The 18,772-nt window shown below is 44.8% G+C and overlaps 1 protein-coding gene across 2 annotated transcripts in view; it reads right to left on the minus strand.

Annotated features, from left to right (window-relative positions):
• Positions 1 to 15,251, minus strand: part of KY (kyphoscoliosis peptidase) — a 41,695-nt gene extending 26,444 nt beyond the window's left edge. Inside the window, exons 1-5 of one of the 2 annotated variants that reach the window (XM_081192624.1) lie at positions 14,839 to 15,251; positions 8,375 to 8,425; positions 6,527 to 6,574; positions 4,252 to 4,326; positions 2,945 to 2,992 (exon numbers count right to left, since the gene is read on the minus strand). In XM_081192624.1, coding sequence (XP_081048750.1) covers positions 2,945 to 2,992; positions 4,252 to 4,326; positions 6,527 to 6,574; positions 8,375 to 8,425; positions 14,839 to 14,980 — 364 coding nt within the window. In that variant the 5' untranslated portion in view covers positions 14,981 to 15,251. Of the gene's footprint in view, positions 1 to 2,944; positions 3,000 to 4,249; positions 4,327 to 6,526; positions 6,575 to 8,374; positions 8,426 to 14,838 lie in introns of both variants that reach the window. The other variant, XM_081192623.1, reaches the window with a different exon arrangement.
• Positions 15,252 to 18,772: the final 3,521 nt, after the last annotated feature.

An 18,772-nucleotide genomic window follows, 5' to 3' on the forward strand; every position in this document is an offset into this window, starting at 1 on the left:
GCAGGGAAGAGGAAGGGAGCCAGGGGGGAAGCGCTGGCAGCTCACCACAGGAGGGAGGGCATGAGTCAGGAGTGGCCACACCTCCATCGGGGAGCGAAGAAACGGTTAAGAGGAAGGTGGAAGGTTGGGCGCGCGCGCCAAGTTCAAATGCAGAGGAAGGCGGCGCAGTAAGCAGCCCCGAAAGGGAACCAGGTCCTAAAGCCCGGCGCAAGGAGGCAGGAGGGTCCGGGTCAGCGTCAGAAGAATCCCGGAAGGAAGAAGCCCCGGGGGGTAGAGGGACCCAGAGGAGGACAGTCAGGCGGAAAAGGTGGAGCAAGGCTAGGATATTAAGTTGGTGCACACGGGGCGGAGACTCAGACGGAGCTTCGCCGATCTAGCTACTAGACGTAGAGTTTGCGCGCAGCAGCGTGAGAATGGAAACTGTAATTCAATAAAGACTTTTACTTAATGATCGCTGGCTAGCGTGATCCTCTGTGAGCTAGGATCTTCAAGCAGCTCTGACAACACCTCTCCTGATTTTAAAGCCAAGTAGCACACGACTCTCTTGCTCTCTCTCCATCCCTAACACACCTTTTCTGCTGTGTCTTACCTTTGGGGAATGGGCAGGCACAGCTGAAGAAAACCTCAGTGTCAGAAGCCTGTGTGTCTCACTATTCTTCAGGCTTGGTTCAACCTCATTTCCAGACTGTGATTAGTGATGGAGCAACCACAGGCAAGAGGGTGTGCGCTGTCACCTAATGTACCAAACAGCCATCTGTCTGTCTCAAACCAGCACTCAAGCACAAGGCATCTGTCTCTTTAACAGGCTTGTTTGTTTATCTGGCCTTTCGCTGAAGAGGGCTATTACACTGACCTAAAGAGAGCTAAAGCAGATTTACGCACTTAAAAGGTTCCTGCTCTATACAGCTCAGAAAATTACTTTTTTGCCATTTGGGAGCGGGTAGTTTCTTCAAATTGGTGATCGGTTTTAGTCTTTGTCAGGTTATAACTGAAAAGGCTCCCTACAGCTGCAGAATTCACAATAACTCTTACAGTCACACACTGTTACCATTAGCAGCCAGAATTGTGTACTAGGCCTCCAATATGCTGTGCAAACTGGAGCAAGGCAATATTTAAGCACAAATAACATTGGCAGGCACTGACTATACCAATTTCGAATGTTTAATTGGAGGCCTATCTTAAAAGCAGCATGCTCAGCTAAAACACTTGCCCATCAAACTTCCGAAAAGGGCTGTGCGTGATCCGGTTATGGTGATGCAAACACCTTGCCATCAACCAAGTGAGGTTGCATCTGCACAAGGACTGGCTCCAGGCTGGAGGGGTTTCTGGTCAAAGTACCATCTAGTGGGCCCCCTCTTACACTGGTGGGCTCCCTCAGCTGTACTTGGCTGTGGTGGCGGTGGTGACAGAAACAGCACTCCAGGAGAGACCAGGCACTGCCATTTTATTTCACCATAATGCCCTAGAGCATTTCATGTAGCTGTTATGTGGGGGTTGGGGTGGGGGGGGGCGTAGGCTGAATGCCTGAACCCTTTCTAATTCTTGGAATAGCCAGGCCAGCTTCTTGGTGAGGTGTCAGCTTGGGTGATGGGCCATTAAACAGAACAAAGGAAAGGGCTTTGTGTGAGATAGCAAATGGGTGGGTAGTTAGAAGGCCAAAGGCAGAGTTGAAAGCCGAGAGTTGGGTGATGTGAGCTAAATACTAGAGTAAGGTTACATTTCCCTGGGATAGTCCCTGGATTTACAAATCAGTCCCCATACAAAATCAATTGAAGTTGAAAAGTGCCCCCAAATTCATTGAAAAAAATCTAGTAACCTTACACTAGAGGCAAAGCAGAGAAAGATGTTGGGTTTCTGCAGGAATTAAAGGCTGTGGCTAATGGCGAAGCAAGGCCCTCTTGGGGTGTTAATGCTGTGAAGCCTCTCTATCATAGGCTCAGGTTGCTTATATATCTGTATATAAACCACATATCATAAAGACACCACAGCCTCTGCTGTGCCTCATTCCAAAGGAAACACAAACCTTGGGTAAGCACCTAGACTCACACCACTTGGGGACTGGGGTGGCATGGAATGGAGTGTTCACTTCAGGGTGCTGTGGGACATTAAAATGGAGTCTCACAGGCCCAGATGCTCAAGGTGGAGGGTCCAACGCAGGCATAAGTGCTGGTGGACCCCGCTGGAACACTGGGGCAGTGGCCTAGGATGCCAGATGCTGATCTCCACCATGGCTGCTGTGCTTTATACATTCACTCCCTAATAATCAGCTGTATTTGTAACTAAGAAATGCGGAGGTGTAATCTGAGAGCAGGATTTCCTTCTCAGCCAAATTGCCAATGCATTGATGACATTTTCAAAAGCTTAGTAAGTTTAGCCTCCTGGAACTCATCGGCACCAGCATCCTTGCTTTGAGTCATCAGAGAGGACTCACCCCTGATCCATGCTGCATACACAGTTCTTTTAAAGCACATTACTTCCCCCAAAGAATCCTATGGTTTGTTAAGGTTTCTGGGAGCTGTAGCTCTGGGAAAGATAAATTACGGTTCCCAGGGTCCTTTGGGGAAAGCCATGCGATTTAAATGTATGTTGTGTATGCACCCTCAGGCATCTTTCTAGGGAGCTGTGGGTGGCAACAATGCTCTTGCTACTGCTCATGAGGGTTGCCATCTAAACAGATGGAAAGTGCTGTCATGTCAGTTCCCAAACCGCTTCAAAGATAACAGAGCTGGCAGCACAGAAAAACTGTCCAATGGCGAACATGTGGCATGGAGCACCACATGGGCAGCCTTGGGTGCTGAATGCAAACTTTGCTCTGAACTCCATTTGTTTGGTGTGTGCATTTTTTTTCTTAAAAGGATGCTTCCCGTTTTGTATATTGTTGTTTCCTCTGTGAAATCTGTACTGTAGGAGTAGGAGCGATGGTATAATACAACTCTATAGTTACCATGCTGGTCTTTCAAACCCGGTGGACGGGGTCTGCGTTTTCTGTTCTCTGGAAAACATATGAAATTGTGAAAAGCATGTGAGATAGGTGAATGGATGTAAAATGAATTGAAGTAGAAAGACAAAAGAGAAGTGAGAAAGGAGAGTAGGCCTACAGAACAAGTACTTAATTAATTGACACTGATTTGTTCAAGAGGTCATCACACTAAAACCCCACATGGCATTTTCCTAGTCTCAGTGTGGTGTGGCAGCCATGAGCATATGATCACGTGAAAAGCATGCTGAAAGTGTTTCTTTTGCCATAAGTTGAGGACATATGTTGAACTCTCAACTATTTGTGTTCCCATCATCTCTGGGATATCAGCTCACTAATATGCCCAAACCATTTTAAAGGGCTGAGTATAGTCTCATATGTGGAAGATTTTACTTATTTACTTCTCGCTCTCTTTCTCCCTCTCTACTACTAAATATAGTAAGAGGAAAGTTTGGGAAATTGGCCCTACAAAGATGGAACAATTCTCCAATAATAAAAGTGCAAAAGTGACTGAAGCTTTTTGTATGAGAAAATAAACGAGTGTATTCTTTTCTGCCATTAGTAGAGTTGGGTTGGTGGAATCCAGATTGGAAGGGTATGGAATAGGTAGGTCAATTTTGGAAGAGTGATCATTTTGATCATGGCTATTTTATCTGACAGAGTGAAGATAATATGGCTCCATCTCCTCAGGTCATTGTTAATTTGTCGCCACAGGGCTTTGTAGTTGTGGAGGTAGTTTGTTGAGGTTTCTGGTTATTTGTACCTCTAGGTATCTGAATTTGGTACAGCAGATTTTTATCTTTGTGATGTTGGAAAATTCTTTTTGTTTATGAGGTGGGGTGTTGAAACACATAGCCTTGGACTTGGCAAAGTTTACTTGCAAGCCCAACACCACTGCAAATGTGTTGAGTTCCTCAGTTAGGGTGATTGCTGTATTTGTGGGGTCTGGTGTCATGACCATCAGACCATCTGCGAAGGTAGGCCACTATTAATATCCCACATATCACAGTGGTGGAGGAATTGTGGATAAGAGAAAATGTCTTTCCTAAGGCTACCTAGCGAGTCTGCAGAAGATTTGAAGACTCCCTCTTTCATAGCTCAGTTTCTTTACTACAGCGCAACATGAGCTCCTGCATATAATTTAATATGAGATATTTTGCCTTTATCAAGGAACCAGTCAATTTATTTTTATTGTTGTGAGAACAAGGGAACAAAAAAAATAAATGTGTAAGAATTGTGACAAAACAAAATATTGATTTTTAAAAGCGGCATACCTTTCCCAAAGGAGAGTTTTTTGAATAACTGTGGGGTAGAATTTCTAGCATGTACTTCTACTGTCACGTGGGTTCCTGAAACAAGCAAGAATTTTTGAAGCTGGTCAGTACTGGGAAACGTAATTCAGCATGTAAGCATCATGCCTTGCATCCAAGGCAGTGAGAGCCCAAGGATGAAAGTGTTAGGATAATCCTGCATTCCTCCTTCCTACTGTAACCCCAAAATCCTAGGAGCTGCAGTCATAGTGGGAATGGAAGTAGTTTTGGGTGATTCTCTCCTCCTACTACCACTCCCTGTGCCACATTCCAGGCCTTCAAGGGGCCTTCAAGGGGCCTTCAAGGGGCAAAGGGGTTGCGGTGGGGAGAAGGACAGCCGGAAAACCCTCTTAAACAAGCAGGTGTCCATTTGTGCAACACTTGTTACATTCCCATATGAAACAAAATGACAGAAAAGGCCGTTTTTCCAAGTCACAACCAGGACAATCCAAGTCACAATCCAGAACAATCAGGAACTGAAAGGAATTCAGGAGTCAGGAGTGCTCTGATGGTGTTTCCTGCTTGGCAGGGGGTTGGACTCGATGGCCCTTGTGGTCTATTCCAACTCTATGATTATATGATTCGATGAATTGTTCCTTTGCAAGTGGGAGGATTGGTACACTAGAGAGTTTGCTGTCAGGAGCTGTCTGGTGCAGACAAGGCGGCTGGAGGAAGCTGTGTAGATTCAAAGTCCTTCCTCCAGTGCTTTGAATCCACATAACTTCCTCTGCAGAGGGGGCAACACTCTGTTTAGAAAGTTTATGAGCTGGCTCCCCACATAAATATGCTTCCTTTATGCTTGCTTTCAGTATAAGCTAATCAAGAGTTCAGATGTATAACTACCTCAAGCCAATTCTCATTTCTCAGCCTCTCTCAGAAGGGAACCATGAGGGACTTTCTTCAATCAAGACATATTTTGACAGTTGTATACCCCTTTGTGTTTGATATTTCCTCATCAAACAGAGAAATTTGACTGGGAGCCTCTGGGCACTTAACAGATGTTCTGTAGTTTCTTTGCAGACAATGAAGTCAAGTAATTGCCCTGTCAGTCCTTCATTCTTACTTCTTCCAGTTCTCTTTTAGTTTAGTAGAATCTTTTCTACTCTTTCTCCACAAGGTATGGCTTACAATTGGGCTTGCAATATATATATTTTTTAAGGAGCAGATTTGCAGTAAAAAGTCGTGGGATGGGGGTAGCCTTTAAGAAGATCATAGGAAGCTGCCCAATGACAAGTCAAATCACTGGTCCATCTAGTGCAAGGGAATTTTGAGAAAATGCAGTGGACACCATCACAAAATGGCTGCCATGGGAAGCAGCCCATTCATAAAATGGCTGCTTTCGTGGGCATAGCTATAGGACTTTTCTGAGGGACCTACTGGGGATTCCAGGAATTGAACCTGTAAACATTTCATGCAAAGAATGTGCTATATCACTTCATGATGGCCATTCTGTTTTGGAGGATTAGAAAACTATCTGTATAATGTTCTTCCTCCAAGGGTAGGGTTGTCACAAAGCAGAAACCAGGACACCCTGAAAGTTGAGGTTTTTTGTGTTGTTGTTTTTTTACAAAAACACCAAAAAACATGATTTTTTGACTTGCCTAAGATCCAGGACAATACACCGCCTTTCTGACATCAATTCCGCTTTTGAAATCCTGGTAACGTCCAGGAAAATCCAGACATATGGCAGCCCTATCCTAGGGGCATCTGACAGACTACTTATGAAGACAGAATGCTAGATTATTGAAATATGTTTGTTTTTTCTTCATTTTATAATGCAAACATTTTAAAAAAATGAATGGAAGTTCTATAATTTTGGATCTTTAAGTATTTATTGTTACAATGAGAAATCATCAGGGGGAAAAGTAGTTTAAAATGCTTTTGAGATTGTATTACATACTCCTCTAGCAACTACATTTTGCCTCCCTCAGTAACACAACATATTTAGATTGATCAGGCATGCAGGATTTTTTTTTTTTAAGTAGGCCTTTCCTCATCTTAATCCTGCTCTCAGAGATTAATTTCATTGAGTTTTTTCTTCTTCTTTTAACCTCTGTAATTTTGTAACATCTGGAGAGCTCATGGTGATTTTCCAAAATAGTGTGCCATTTTTTGCTCTGTTCAGACGTCTTTAAATGCTCCACAGTTTTATGATATTCTAAGGTAAAAAGCTTACTCCCAGTAACTTGCAGCACGGGGCAAAGGGCACTACCAGACAGTTCATTGGTTTATCACATACCTTGGGCAGAGCAGGAAGTAATGACTTGCTGCATCTGAGCTGCATGGCCTGGTGATGGAAGGAAAGCTTTAGTGACAAGAAAACAACCTATGAAACAGGGGCAAAGTGATAAGTCCATGCAAAAGCAGGGAAAATGCAAGTTGGACTAGTGGCAGAAGATTGAAGATTCTTAGCAGTTCCTGTTAAAAGTCCCAGCCAGCCAACCATACCCTCCTCCAGGACAGGTCATTCCATCTCCCCTCCCAAACACCAGTTGCCTGTTCTTCTCCAACTGAAATTGAACATCACCTCCTTATGTCCAAGCCATGGTCTGAATAGAGCCAACATGGTACAAGTAAGATAACTGTGAAAGGTAGCCTTTGCCATCTGTCATGGATGCTTTAGCTGAGATTCCTGCATTGCAAGGGGTTGGACTAAATGACCCTCAGAATCCCTTCCAACTCTATAATCCTATGATTCTAAAATTTGTGTAATAGTATATATGTAGACTCTGCTCCGACTTTTGATGAATGCAACTTGGCAGCAAGGATAATGGATTCAATCCCTACTCTGTGCATTCATAGAACTCTCTCTCTCATATATCTTAACAGGTCCATGGTTTTATATAATTTTAAGTTAAAATACTAGTCCCCTTCCCCCCTCCAAGCATGGAAGATAGACCAGTCTACATCAATGGACACACTGAGTTGCATCCCTTTTCTTTCAAAGATCAGTATATTGGCAGTCCCCAGAGGGAAGCTGGAGCATTTCAGCAATGTGTTTGCCATTCTGGGTACCACGTATCTTATGGCTGGCATGGCTCAGACCCATGAAAGATGATGAGATATCACTGCAATGTGTGTGATGACGGCCCATGTGTTTGTTTTAATATGGCTCAATCTGCAATTGCATCATAGCATTCAGAAATACTGTAGGAGCACCGGCTGCTTCACGGTGTCAGACTTCATAAGTACAGTAATCTCGCTACACTGCCTGAAATTGATTTGTTGACACCTCCATGCTTGGTGCATGAAGATTTCTGGCAATACAACTGGAGATCTTCAGTGAATACCTATGAGTTGGTGGAAGCCGCTGTAAAGTCTTGTTAGATCCGGTTGTAAAGCTAAAGAGCCTATTTTCCTCTGATCTGAAAATTTCATGCCCAGATTCTTGGTAGTTCCTTTGCTAGGACTCCTGCTCTGGAGCAGCTTTTATAGAATAAGGAGCAGAATGACTCTGCCTCTTGTACTGTGGTTTGAGATTAGCAAAATGGAATTATCTCACAATGTTTCCCAAACTTGGTCTCCAGCTGCTTTTCAACTTCAGTTCCCATCATCCCTGACTACTGGTCTTGCTAGCTAGGAAGGATGGGAGTTGTAGTCCAAAAACAGCTGGAGAACCAAGTTTGGAAAATACTGAAGAGTTATGTACACAGCCTAATATTTGGGTTTCTTAATTCAGATTGCTAATATCTGTACTTGGCTGTTTCTGTAATTCGGGACATTGGGAGCTCTCTCCCCCAAACTGCCTTCAGCACAGAAATCACTAGCTCTGCAAATGCCGCCATGTTGCTATGGGCATCAGGACCGGCTCTACTATTAGGTTGAGTGAGGACAGATTTTGCAATGCCATTAAATGGCAGCAGATTGCCAGTTGTTTACAATATCTGAGCAGCCTCTGTGAGTGGTGACAGCATTTGGACCTTATATTTCAGGCAGCAAAATATATGGAGCTAATGATTAAACCTCCAAGAGACCCACCCCCAGCCTCTCTCAACATGGTATGGCTGCCTTTAATGGGTATTAGAATACACTGAGTTGGACTGCATTTCTCACATGGAAACTCAAAGGGTGAGAGAAAATGACATACCATGAAGCTCATTTCCTAGTTTGTTGTTTCCATTGCCATCCCCTCGAAAGCCTAAAAAACAACAACCAGTAAATTGTGTTATTTATTTATTTATTTAACAATAATTATGTACTGTTGGATTGTAACAAAACCTTTAAGTGGCTTACAAGAAATATTAAAATTATCAATAAAGAAGTTAAGAACAATTAATTAAAAACTTTAAAAAAAACACAATTAAAATAAGCAGTGAACTAAAAATCGGTTAAAACATGCCAACATTTCCGTGCCTGGAAAACAAAAATGTTTTAAAGCAGGCACTGAAATGAATACAGTGGTGCCTCACAAGACGAAATTAATTCATTCCGCAAGTTTTTTCTTCTTGTGAGTTTTTCGTCTTGCGATGCATGGTTTCCCGTAGGAATGCACTGAAAATCAATTAATGCGTTCCTATGGAAACCGCCTTCAGACCAGGTCCGGGGACAGTCTGTCCCCCGACCTCTTCTGAAGGCTGGGGGGGGGGAGGGCTTTTCTTCCCACCCCCAGCATTTTAAAAAACCCCGGGACAGCGGAGGACTTCTCCGCTGTCCGGGGCGATCTTAAAATGCTGGCGGGCGGCATTTTAAAATCGCCCGGGACAGCGGAGGACTTCTCCGCTGTCCGGGGCGATGTAAAAGCCCCTGGGAAGGCAGGCAGGGGGGGGGCAAAGACTTTCCAGGACCTCTTCTGAAGGCGGGCCACCCCTCCTTTGACCCTGACCCCAGGCCATCTGGTCCAAGCCACTGCCACTGCTGGGGCTGCCACTTCTGTGCAGGGTACCCAGGCCGGGAAAAGGCTCCTGCCCCTTTAACAGCCCTGTAGAAGGGATAATTCCACCAGATGCAGCAGCTGCTCCCGCGTGCGGGGTGTGTGTGGGGGGGGAGAGCTGCACCTCACGGAATTCTGCCTTCCGTGCAACTCTTAAAGGCACAGCGACCCTCTCAGGGCCTGATCGAGACGCTGCGCCTGGGGACAGAGCAGAGAGGTTGCCCTTTCCCTCTGCATTCAGCACACCGTTGTGAATGAGACGCAGCCCAGACGGTGAGAGAGAAGCCGCGCTTACTCTGACAGCCTCCGCGAAGGGAGAGAGGGACTTGAACCGGTCGAAAGGGACAAGGCGTGGCTTTTGTTTTTCTGCGATGCCTTTCCCTTTCTCCCGTCCTGATGTGGGCGGGCCCCTTTCGCCGGCGCCGTCAGCGGATCGGTGCCTGGAGCTCGCGGAAGGAAACCTCCGGGCGAGAGCCCTGCAGAGGCGGCGATCCTCCAGGCATCGATCCCGCAGGGGGCTGGGGTGGAAGAAAGCAGGCGATCGGGGCGGCGCCTTGCTCCTTGGTCCGGGCATCCATGAGCTAAGCAGCGCAGGTACGGCGGCGAGATCAAGGCTTCTCCTCCGATGCGTGCACGATCGCTTCCAGGACCTCTTCTTTGCCCCCCCCCGCCTGCCTTCAAAAGCTCTCCCGGGAAGGCAGGCAGGGGGGAGCAAAGACTTTCGCCCCCCGCCCGCCTTCAGAAGAGGTCCTGGACCTCTTCTGAAGGCGGGCAGGGGGCGAAAGTCTTTGCTCCCCCCGCCTGCCTTCAAAAGCCGTCCGCGATAGCGGGAAGCTCTTCCCTGCTATCCCGGACTGCTTTTAAAATGCTGGCGGTGGGGAGCAAAGCCTTTCGGCCCCCGCCGTCCTTCCTGGACCTCTTCTGAAGGCCGGAGGGGGGGAAAGGCTTTGCTCCCCACCACCAGCATTTAAAAGAGGTCCCCGGAGATTTCCCTATGGGCTTTCGTCTTGCGAAGCAAGCCCATAGGGAAATTCGTCTTGCGAAGCGCCTCCAAAACAGAAAACCCTTTCGTCTTGCGGGTTTTCCGTCTTGCGAGGCATTCGTCTTGCGGGGTACCACTGTACAGAAAAGGCACCTACTGATGTCAATAGGCAGGGAGTTTCAATCAATGGAGTTAAGTTACCCAAGTCAATGGGTCTACTTTGAGCATGATTAACATCCGATATTGCTCATAACATTTTGGATTCATCCAACTAGCAAACTAACCAAACTGCTTAGAAACCCAAGCCTAAAAGCCACTAAGCTAGCATAATGAATTCACCATCCCCTAGAAGAGTATTTCATCATGGACAGCTACAATAACAGAGCACTCGTAGCCTTTGTGTATATGATCTACTACTAGGACTGCTCTTAAGGCATACCTGCAAAAGCTCACTGTTCTTCCAAAGGTATGAATAGTTGGATGAAGTCATCTGGGTTGTTTTTAAAAAGGCTGAGCTAAGGAAATTAGAATGGCTTCCCTTTACAAATTAAAGAAATGTGCATATGTATGCTTATTTTTCATCTTTCACGGTGCAATCTTCTAGATGTCTCCTCTGAAGTCCCACCGGCTTCCATGGGATTTATTCCCAAGTAGCTGGGTACAGAGTTACAGTCTTATTGTCTTCCTGCAAATCCTGAGAAGCTGGAGGCACTGAAGTCCTGCTCAGCTCTCCCTTTGATCTCTGAGATTTCACTAAGAATTGAAAGCCTGCCCCTGGCACCATAAAGGTGTGATCACAGGATCATAACACAGCCTGTCTTGCAGAACTGGTGACAAAAGAGAAGCCAATGCTTTGGAGCGCTTGGAGATTTTGCCTAGAACTGTGTGGGGTTTTTTGGTGTGTGCACGCGTACAAAATTAGGCTGGATGCCCGAGTCCCTTCTAATTCTGGGATCCAGCAAGGGTTAAAATCTCATGAAGGATTCAGTTGTTGGAATAGCCAGGCTAGCTTCTTGGTAATGGCCCTAGGTATGGGTCTTTAGTATAAGAAAAGAACCTGCTCTGCGCATGAGGGCAAAGTGGCTGGTAGTGGCTGGTAGTGAGAAGGTCAAAGGCCAGAGTGGAGAGAGTGGACTGGGCTACAAGCAAGTAGATGCCTGAGAGTGATAGTCATGTCAAGGGTTGTGGCTATGGGAGAAGCAAGTCCTTCTGGGGTGTTAATGCTATGAGCCCTTTCATCATAGACTCAGTCTGTGTATATGTGTAAATAAACCATATGGCAAACAGACACCACAATATTCCCTGCCCCTCATTCCAAGGAAACCAAACCGTAGGTAAGCGATTTGAAGCCCTGGAATCTTACACTGCTCAGAGATTGTGCAACAATATATTCCTTTTCAAACTCTTTCTATGTTAGGGTGTGTGCATGCAGCTGTTAGTTTAAATTAAATGTACAGCATTTTCCCAAAGGAAGGAATGAACAAATGGGCTGGCTAGAACAAAAACACTCCCACCCCTCTCCAAACCTCCCCAGGGTAACTTCTGAAATGTGTTGGCTCATTCTCAAGGCCAAAATCTCCTTCTGTGTTTGTTCCGTGACCATATCCCTGCTACTCTTCCTTGTTTGGAAACAAACATACAACCCTGAGTGCTTTGACTGATCCACCTCGCTGCAGCTGACCAGGGCACCACGGCGGAGTGATGAGTGAACAGCCTGCCTAAGGGAATTTGGAATGGCTTGATACTGCAGACAGACAGTTTTTGTTATAAATAATGGCCACAACACATCAGGTTTATGAAACACGTAAACACCTAATGCGTCAGCACAAATTGGGATGTTACATTTATATTTCTGCTCTGAACTTTGTCCTTGGATATCTCAATCTCTTCTGGCCATTGAAAATAGTGACATTATTCTGACATTGCACTCTGCAGGAACAACACAAAATGAATGCAACATTAACTATACCTAAGAATAAAAACGATGACTTGCCTGCCTTTTGGAATGGGGTGTGTGTGTGTTGTTTTAGTTTTTCTTTTTATATTCGATTTCTATTTTGTGACTTTATACCATATGTATATTACTGAAAGACCAATACAAAACAAATAATGGCGACAATCTAGCACAGACTTTCCGTTTGCTTTAATATGTCATTGTTTTTCTTTAACACAACTCCTACATCTGCTCCGCTCACAAAGAAAGCAGAAGTTAAGAAATACAATTTAATGAGCAAGAGAGGGGGCTGTGTAGGGTGGGGGAAGCTGAATCTTCCTTGCATCCTCTGCTTACCCTGCTTGAGCTTCTCTCCTCAAGCCCTCTACTCATTCCAGCTACACATTAAGTTGATGCTCCATGGCGCTCCCAAAATAATCTTGCTCTTTTCCCCCTAAAAACAATTGCAGGTCCCCTATTTTGAATGGAGACAAGATGCACGGCAGGGAGAAGGGGGAGGGGACAGGGAACCTAATATTTCCAACCTCCTTATTTATTTGATCATTTATAATCCACACTTTCATAAAAAATATCAAGAGAGTGTGCAACATAGGAGAATCAAATCAACAAAAGTATCCATAATAACATTAACGAAACATCAATAAATACTGATGGGTCAAAAATGAAACTTCCTATTGTAAAGGCCTGAACAAACAATACAATTTTCAAAAGACGTCTCAAAAAAGGGAGGCATGATTCCTGCTGAACCTTTATTAGTGGGGAGGGCCACAGGGCAGGGTCTGCCACAAGATAAGCTTGGTCCTTGGTGAAGGCCAAATGAACTTCAGGGATGTGGGCAATCAAGAGAAGTGCCCCGTCTCTGTGAAGTTCTCAGTGGTCAAGGTGGAATTTAAGGAATCAGTCACACACAACTCCCTTCCCCAGAGCTACTATCAGCGTGACTATGTGTTTGAAAGGCTGCCTGGCCTAAGTCCAGCTGAAAGGTAAAGATCCCCAAGAAGGGAGAGTAGAGGTCCTGTTATTGTCCATCACCTGGACAGCAGATTGAGCAGGCACAAGGGCCACAGCCTTCCCAACAATTCTGTTCTCTCCTAATAATTCCACAGTGATGCATCACCGTTAAAATCTTGAGCATTTCATTTCCCAATAGGCTGCTCTTTGTTGTGGCAGTCTAGGATGTTCTGGGAATGTTGTGCATTGTACTCATGTTTACAGTATATGTAGGCATTGTACCTATGTGTACAGTATGTAGGCACTTTCGCTTCCCTAGCAACTGGGCTGCCTCAGGGTAGCTGAAGTTGTGCAAAATTCTAGTGTTGTATGTCGCTTCTGAGTTTCTTGGAGAAAGGGACAAAATTAGTAGTAGTGGGTAAGATGGTGGTTCAAATTTTACCAATTTTTTACCTCAGTCATGAACTCACAAAGTGGCCTTAAGCAAGCCACTATTCACTCACTCTCCATTTGTAATAAAGGGACAATAACATTGATCTACCGTATTAGAGTGCTGAATGCTATACAGCACATTTCAGCATTAAATATGTGTGATGTATACAGTCATACCTCAGGATAAATACGCTTCAGGTTGAGCGTTTTCGGGTTGTGCTTACTTCGGAGTGTGTTACTTCCGGATTTCACCGCTTGTGCATGTGCAGACTGTCAAAATGACGTCATGCACATGCGTGGAAGTGGCAAAACGCGACCCGCACACGCACAGATGCACTATCACGTCTTACGTTCTGTTCAGGATGCGAACGGGACTCCGGAACGGATCCCGTTCGCATCCTGAGGCACCACTGTATTATCAATGGGTGATCTTGGACCAGTCTCACTCTTAGCCTAATCTACCTCACAGTGTTGTAGTGAGGGAAGAAATATTGTGGGGAGAATGATATACACTGAGTAACAAATGAATTCCCGTCATACCCTAGCAACTGGAAATGCCTGTTCTTCCCAGTTGCAATATCCTATTATTATCATATTATATTACTACAGCTGCTCCTATTATTTTTCTGAGGTCACCGATTTCACTGGTTTCTGTACTGAGAAAGGAGAGTACTTAGGTCACCATTACAATTACGTCCCCTGCAAAAGGTGCATCAGGCTATATATTAAAGTTCCTTGTATTACACACATGCATGCTAGCACACACAGACACACACTGCAAGCATTTGTTCTCTTTGTTTATGATGGCAACAGACAGGAGATTGAATTACAAAATCACTGTCTGTTTCAGCAGCCCCCGTCACTGGTTCTGTCTGCAGACGGGAAACATTTTCTGAATGACAACTTTGGAAGTTTCTCACACTGTAAAACTTCTCACATCGAGAAGGGACAGTGTGAAGACACTGTCTTCACAGTAACTATGCACAATGCTGTGTTTATGCCCTATGTGCTGCTGCAGAGCTTTCTTCCCAGATGGAGATGCAACAGGAACAGTGTTTCCCGTTGTTGTTGTTGTTATTATATTATCTCATCCACCATCCAAAGTTCACAGGGTGGTTGACAACAATTTTCACGGAAAGGTTGGTAGGAGGGAGCTAAGCTGAAAGTTAGCAAAAGCAGCTCAGACAAAGGGAATACCCATGTTTTGTTAAAACTTGTTTGTGGGAGTGCATGTGCAAAAATAGCTCCTTCCCTTTATTTTCCCCTCCTCCCACTTTCATCCTGCAAAGTTAAACCCTTGCCACCGGGTTTGTTTGCACTTCCCATCCTTGCAAGCTAACCAGCCGACACAGATTTCTTTACCTTCGCTTTGATGTGAAGCGTGGCTCTCCATCTGTCTGTCCATCTGCAGCCTCTGCACCATCTTCCTCTTCTCGGGCTGGACTATCAAGAGCATTTCTAGAGCTACTGCACTGGGGTCTTTCTGAAACTCCATAGTCCCCATCAGAGCATTGCCTCTCCAGCCTTCCTCTTAGAAGTCCTAATGCTACTGCTGCCACGGCTGCCAAGTGCCCTGGGTATTTTCTACCCCTCACCCAAATTGCACACCCGTACAGACATGCACGCAAAACACACGCACGACTTTTGGCTGACCCTGCCAAAGGCACTGTTTGTGGGTACCCGGCAGAAATCTACCCTAATGAGTAGGTTACAAGTCACCTTTGAAAGGAAATCCCAGCAGGGATCCATTTCCTAAACCTGAGGAAGGAGACACATTTTGGAGAGAGAGGGAGGGAGGGAGGGAGGGAGGGAGGGAGAGAGGGAGAGATAGAGATAGGGGTCTAGTTTCAGAACATGTTCTTTTCGAACCCCCTCCCTTCTGGCTGCCCTTTCAGCATTAAGCCCTTGCTCACATGTAAATCCCGCTAACACCACTGTTGCTCTCGGAGAATTTGCTTTGTGAAGCCTGCATACCCCCTAAAAGGACTTCTGCTGGATTGCCAAACCCAATGTGGAAACTTAAAACGAGACTGCGGGGAGGGGGGTGGTCAATTATTTTAAAGCAGCAAAAAATAAAACAACAATAGGGATGGAAGTTTTTGATATCACATCCTGGGGTACTTGTTTCAGATAAAATGAGCAATCCCAATTATTTTCAGAAGCAACCTGGTGTCTAAAATATCGTATTAACAGCAGCGGCAGTAATAGCATTTGCCCGTCAAAAACACCCATTCAGTTTCTCAAGCAATTCACTTTTTCTGCAGCAACTTGTGTGCTTTGCCATTCAGTCTCGTTGCAACTGCAGGCAGAGAACATGGAAAGGTGGAAATGTCAACAATTTTTACCAGCTCCCAGTCCAGCAAATAGAAGCACTGGCAGTATGGTATAGCAATTATGAGCGACCTAGTTTAGCCGGCTGCCGTAATGGGGAGAGTGTGCTGGCATAAGAGTTCTTTCTAAATATATCCCGGACCTCCATCCTGTCACAGTCCGAGCTGGCAGCTGAGCAATGTTTGGCTCATCGTCTTGGGGGTGGCAGGGGTTGGGATGGGAACACCTGTGGGCTGGAGGACAGTGCAACACAGCTAGATAGTTTTTGAACTTCTGCAGCCCTCGTTCAATGTATGAATGCAAACCCATGAAACTGATGGCAAGCCATCCTGGGCTTAAATGCTACCACCCCATGGTCCTCAAGTGACAGTTGGTGCTTAAATCAGGTGCAATAATTGTTCACATGTATAATTTATGTGTGTTTCTTGGAAGACTCCTGCAGGGCATAAAGGCAAGACTTTTTCAGCAATCTGCTCATCTCCCATTATGGTCCATCAGCAACTGATATGCTACCTTTAAAACAGGAGACTGTAGCCATCATGGCTGGCAGAAAAGAAGTTCTGTGAGAAAGAGTCAAAATCATAAAAGAATATGAAACCAATAAAAGCAGCTCCCTTTATGGAGATAAGACTGTTTTGTCCAGTAGCAATATAGGGCTTATTCACACTTACCTTTCCTCCACAATGTTGTTGTTGTTGCTGCTGCTGCTGCTGTTTGCCCTAGAGCTTTAACTGTGAAAATCTGCTCTTTAGCGCTCAATCTGAGCAAATGTCAATTTGGGTTTTAAGCAGATTGTCATTTGCTTGGGTTGAGCTCTAAAGAGCAGGTTTTCGTGGAAAAGGTCTGGAGCAAAGCAAGAAAGGACACTTGGACACAGAGCTGTAAAGTGTGGTCCATACCTGGAAAGTGTAGGGCAAAATATAAGAGTGGATAAGCCCACACACTCCATTTCTGATGTCAGTAGTCTACGTGGCTATTCAAAAATTGATTTTTGGAGTTGAGGCAACAACTTTGCACTTACGAAGACTAGGCAGCCTTTTGTGAAAAACTGGACATGGTAACTTGCTAATTTGTAATTTAAATAGCTCTAGAACTCCATATTTTGTTCCCTAGGCCAATATAAAAAAATCATTAAGCTTTTCTGCAATTTCCCTGTCTTCCTTTAGCAATGCTCTCATTTGCTACCAAAGTGCTCAACTTTCTGCTCTCAACTTTTTAAAGGAAGTCTTTCCTTTTATAGCTTCCCTGATTCTGCTTTTTAACAGAGCTGCCATCCACTTCGACGGTATCTTTCCTAATTTGTGGTGGCATACATTCTGTCTGAGCTTCTATTATTATGTTTTAAAGAATCTCCAAGCATCCCAGAGAGATTTGATGCTCCTGACTCTCCCATTTGACTTCCTTTCAACTAATCCCCTCATTGAAGTGGATCCACTTTCTTTCCTGCTTAGACCCAACATTGCTTCCCTTGATGGAATACTTGCTCTTAACATCTATTGACACCATTATTTTTGTAGGGATGGCAACTGGTATCCCAAGAGGGTACCAACTTACTTCCTCAAGGTGGTTCTTCCTGTTTTCCTTTGTAGATGAAACAAATCAGAGAAACATGAGATTCCAGTAAAACTAAGAGTGTTGGCCAACTGTTGAAATATATACTCTATGTATTAATTTATATACTCTCTCTCTCTCTCTCTCTCTCTCTCTCTCTCTCTCTCTCTCTCTCTCTCTCTCTGTGTGTGTGTGTGTGTGTGTGTGTGTTGATTGTAATAGTTAATATAGTAAGCATATTATATGAACTGTTAAATCTTCTATAATAATGTTGTTTATGAATTGGGGGAGTGGGCAGATTCCCCTGAAAGTCCTGCGTACCAGATTCCCCCTCCCTCATAATTTCTAGAGTTAATAAATGTAGACAATTACTAAATGCTTGAAGTCTTCACCTGGGTGCGAGGCAACTTAGCAGTGTACAAATCACAGAATCTTAGAGTTGGAAGGGGCCCAAGAATCACTGAGTCCAGCCCCCTGCAATGCAGAAATATCAGCCAAATCATCCATTACAGATGACCATCCAACCTCTGCTTAAGAAAAACTCATGAAACGAGAGTCTACCACCTCTTGTGGTAGTTTGTTACACTGCCGAACAGCTCTTACTGTCAGAAAGTTTCTCCGAATGTTTAGTTGGAGTCCCCTTTCTTGTAAGTTGAAGCCATTGCCTCGAGTCCTACCCTCCAGAGCAGGAGAAATAAAGCATGCTCCCTCTTCCATGTAAATGGAATGCAGGCTGAATCAGTTTCTTGGCCTGGAATTGCTTAGAGAAAAGAACCATTGTGTAGTACAAAGGAAGAAAATGGGCAATTGACCCAGTTACCCTGTGCTGGGCAACAGACGAGTGTGAGCCCTTCCTCATGAGGGGATGATGAGCAGAGACAAAGGTGAGGTTTAGCATTTCATTATCCGATGATGTAAGCTGGGAGCGGGGACGTTGCCAGAGTAATAGGGTGATATCAAAACAGGAAAAAATGTGTCCTTTTAAAACAGAGGAAGGAGGGAAGAACTCCATGTTCATTGGCTGGAAGAAGGGGGCTCTGAGAGAGTAGGGAGTATGGCTGCCTTCTGTTCTGGACCCAAGCTTGCTGAAGCTATGAAAGGAGCAACAAAGAGATACTCTTGGGGTGTAGTGTTCTGCACTCCCTCCTCTAGAGGCAAACATGTGTAAACCAAATCTCTTAAAGATACTACAATCTCTACCATGTCTCATTCCAATGGCACACAAACCCTAGTTAAGCACCAAGACCTGCTTGGCTGAGATTGGGGTGCGTGGTAACAATACTGACGTTTATGTTTTGTATTAATTTAATAGTTTAAATGCAAACAAGCCAAACAACAACAACAACAACATCCTGGCCACATAATGTGCTTCACTGCATCCACACTTTGATTTTATGTTGGATTTCTCTCTCCC

The sequence above is a fragment of the Podarcis bocagei genome, assembly GCF_964188305.1.
Source record: "Podarcis bocagei genome assembly, chromosome: 4".
Classification (NCBI taxonomy): Eukaryota; Metazoa; Chordata; class Lepidosauria; order Squamata; family Lacertidae; genus Podarcis; species Podarcis bocagei.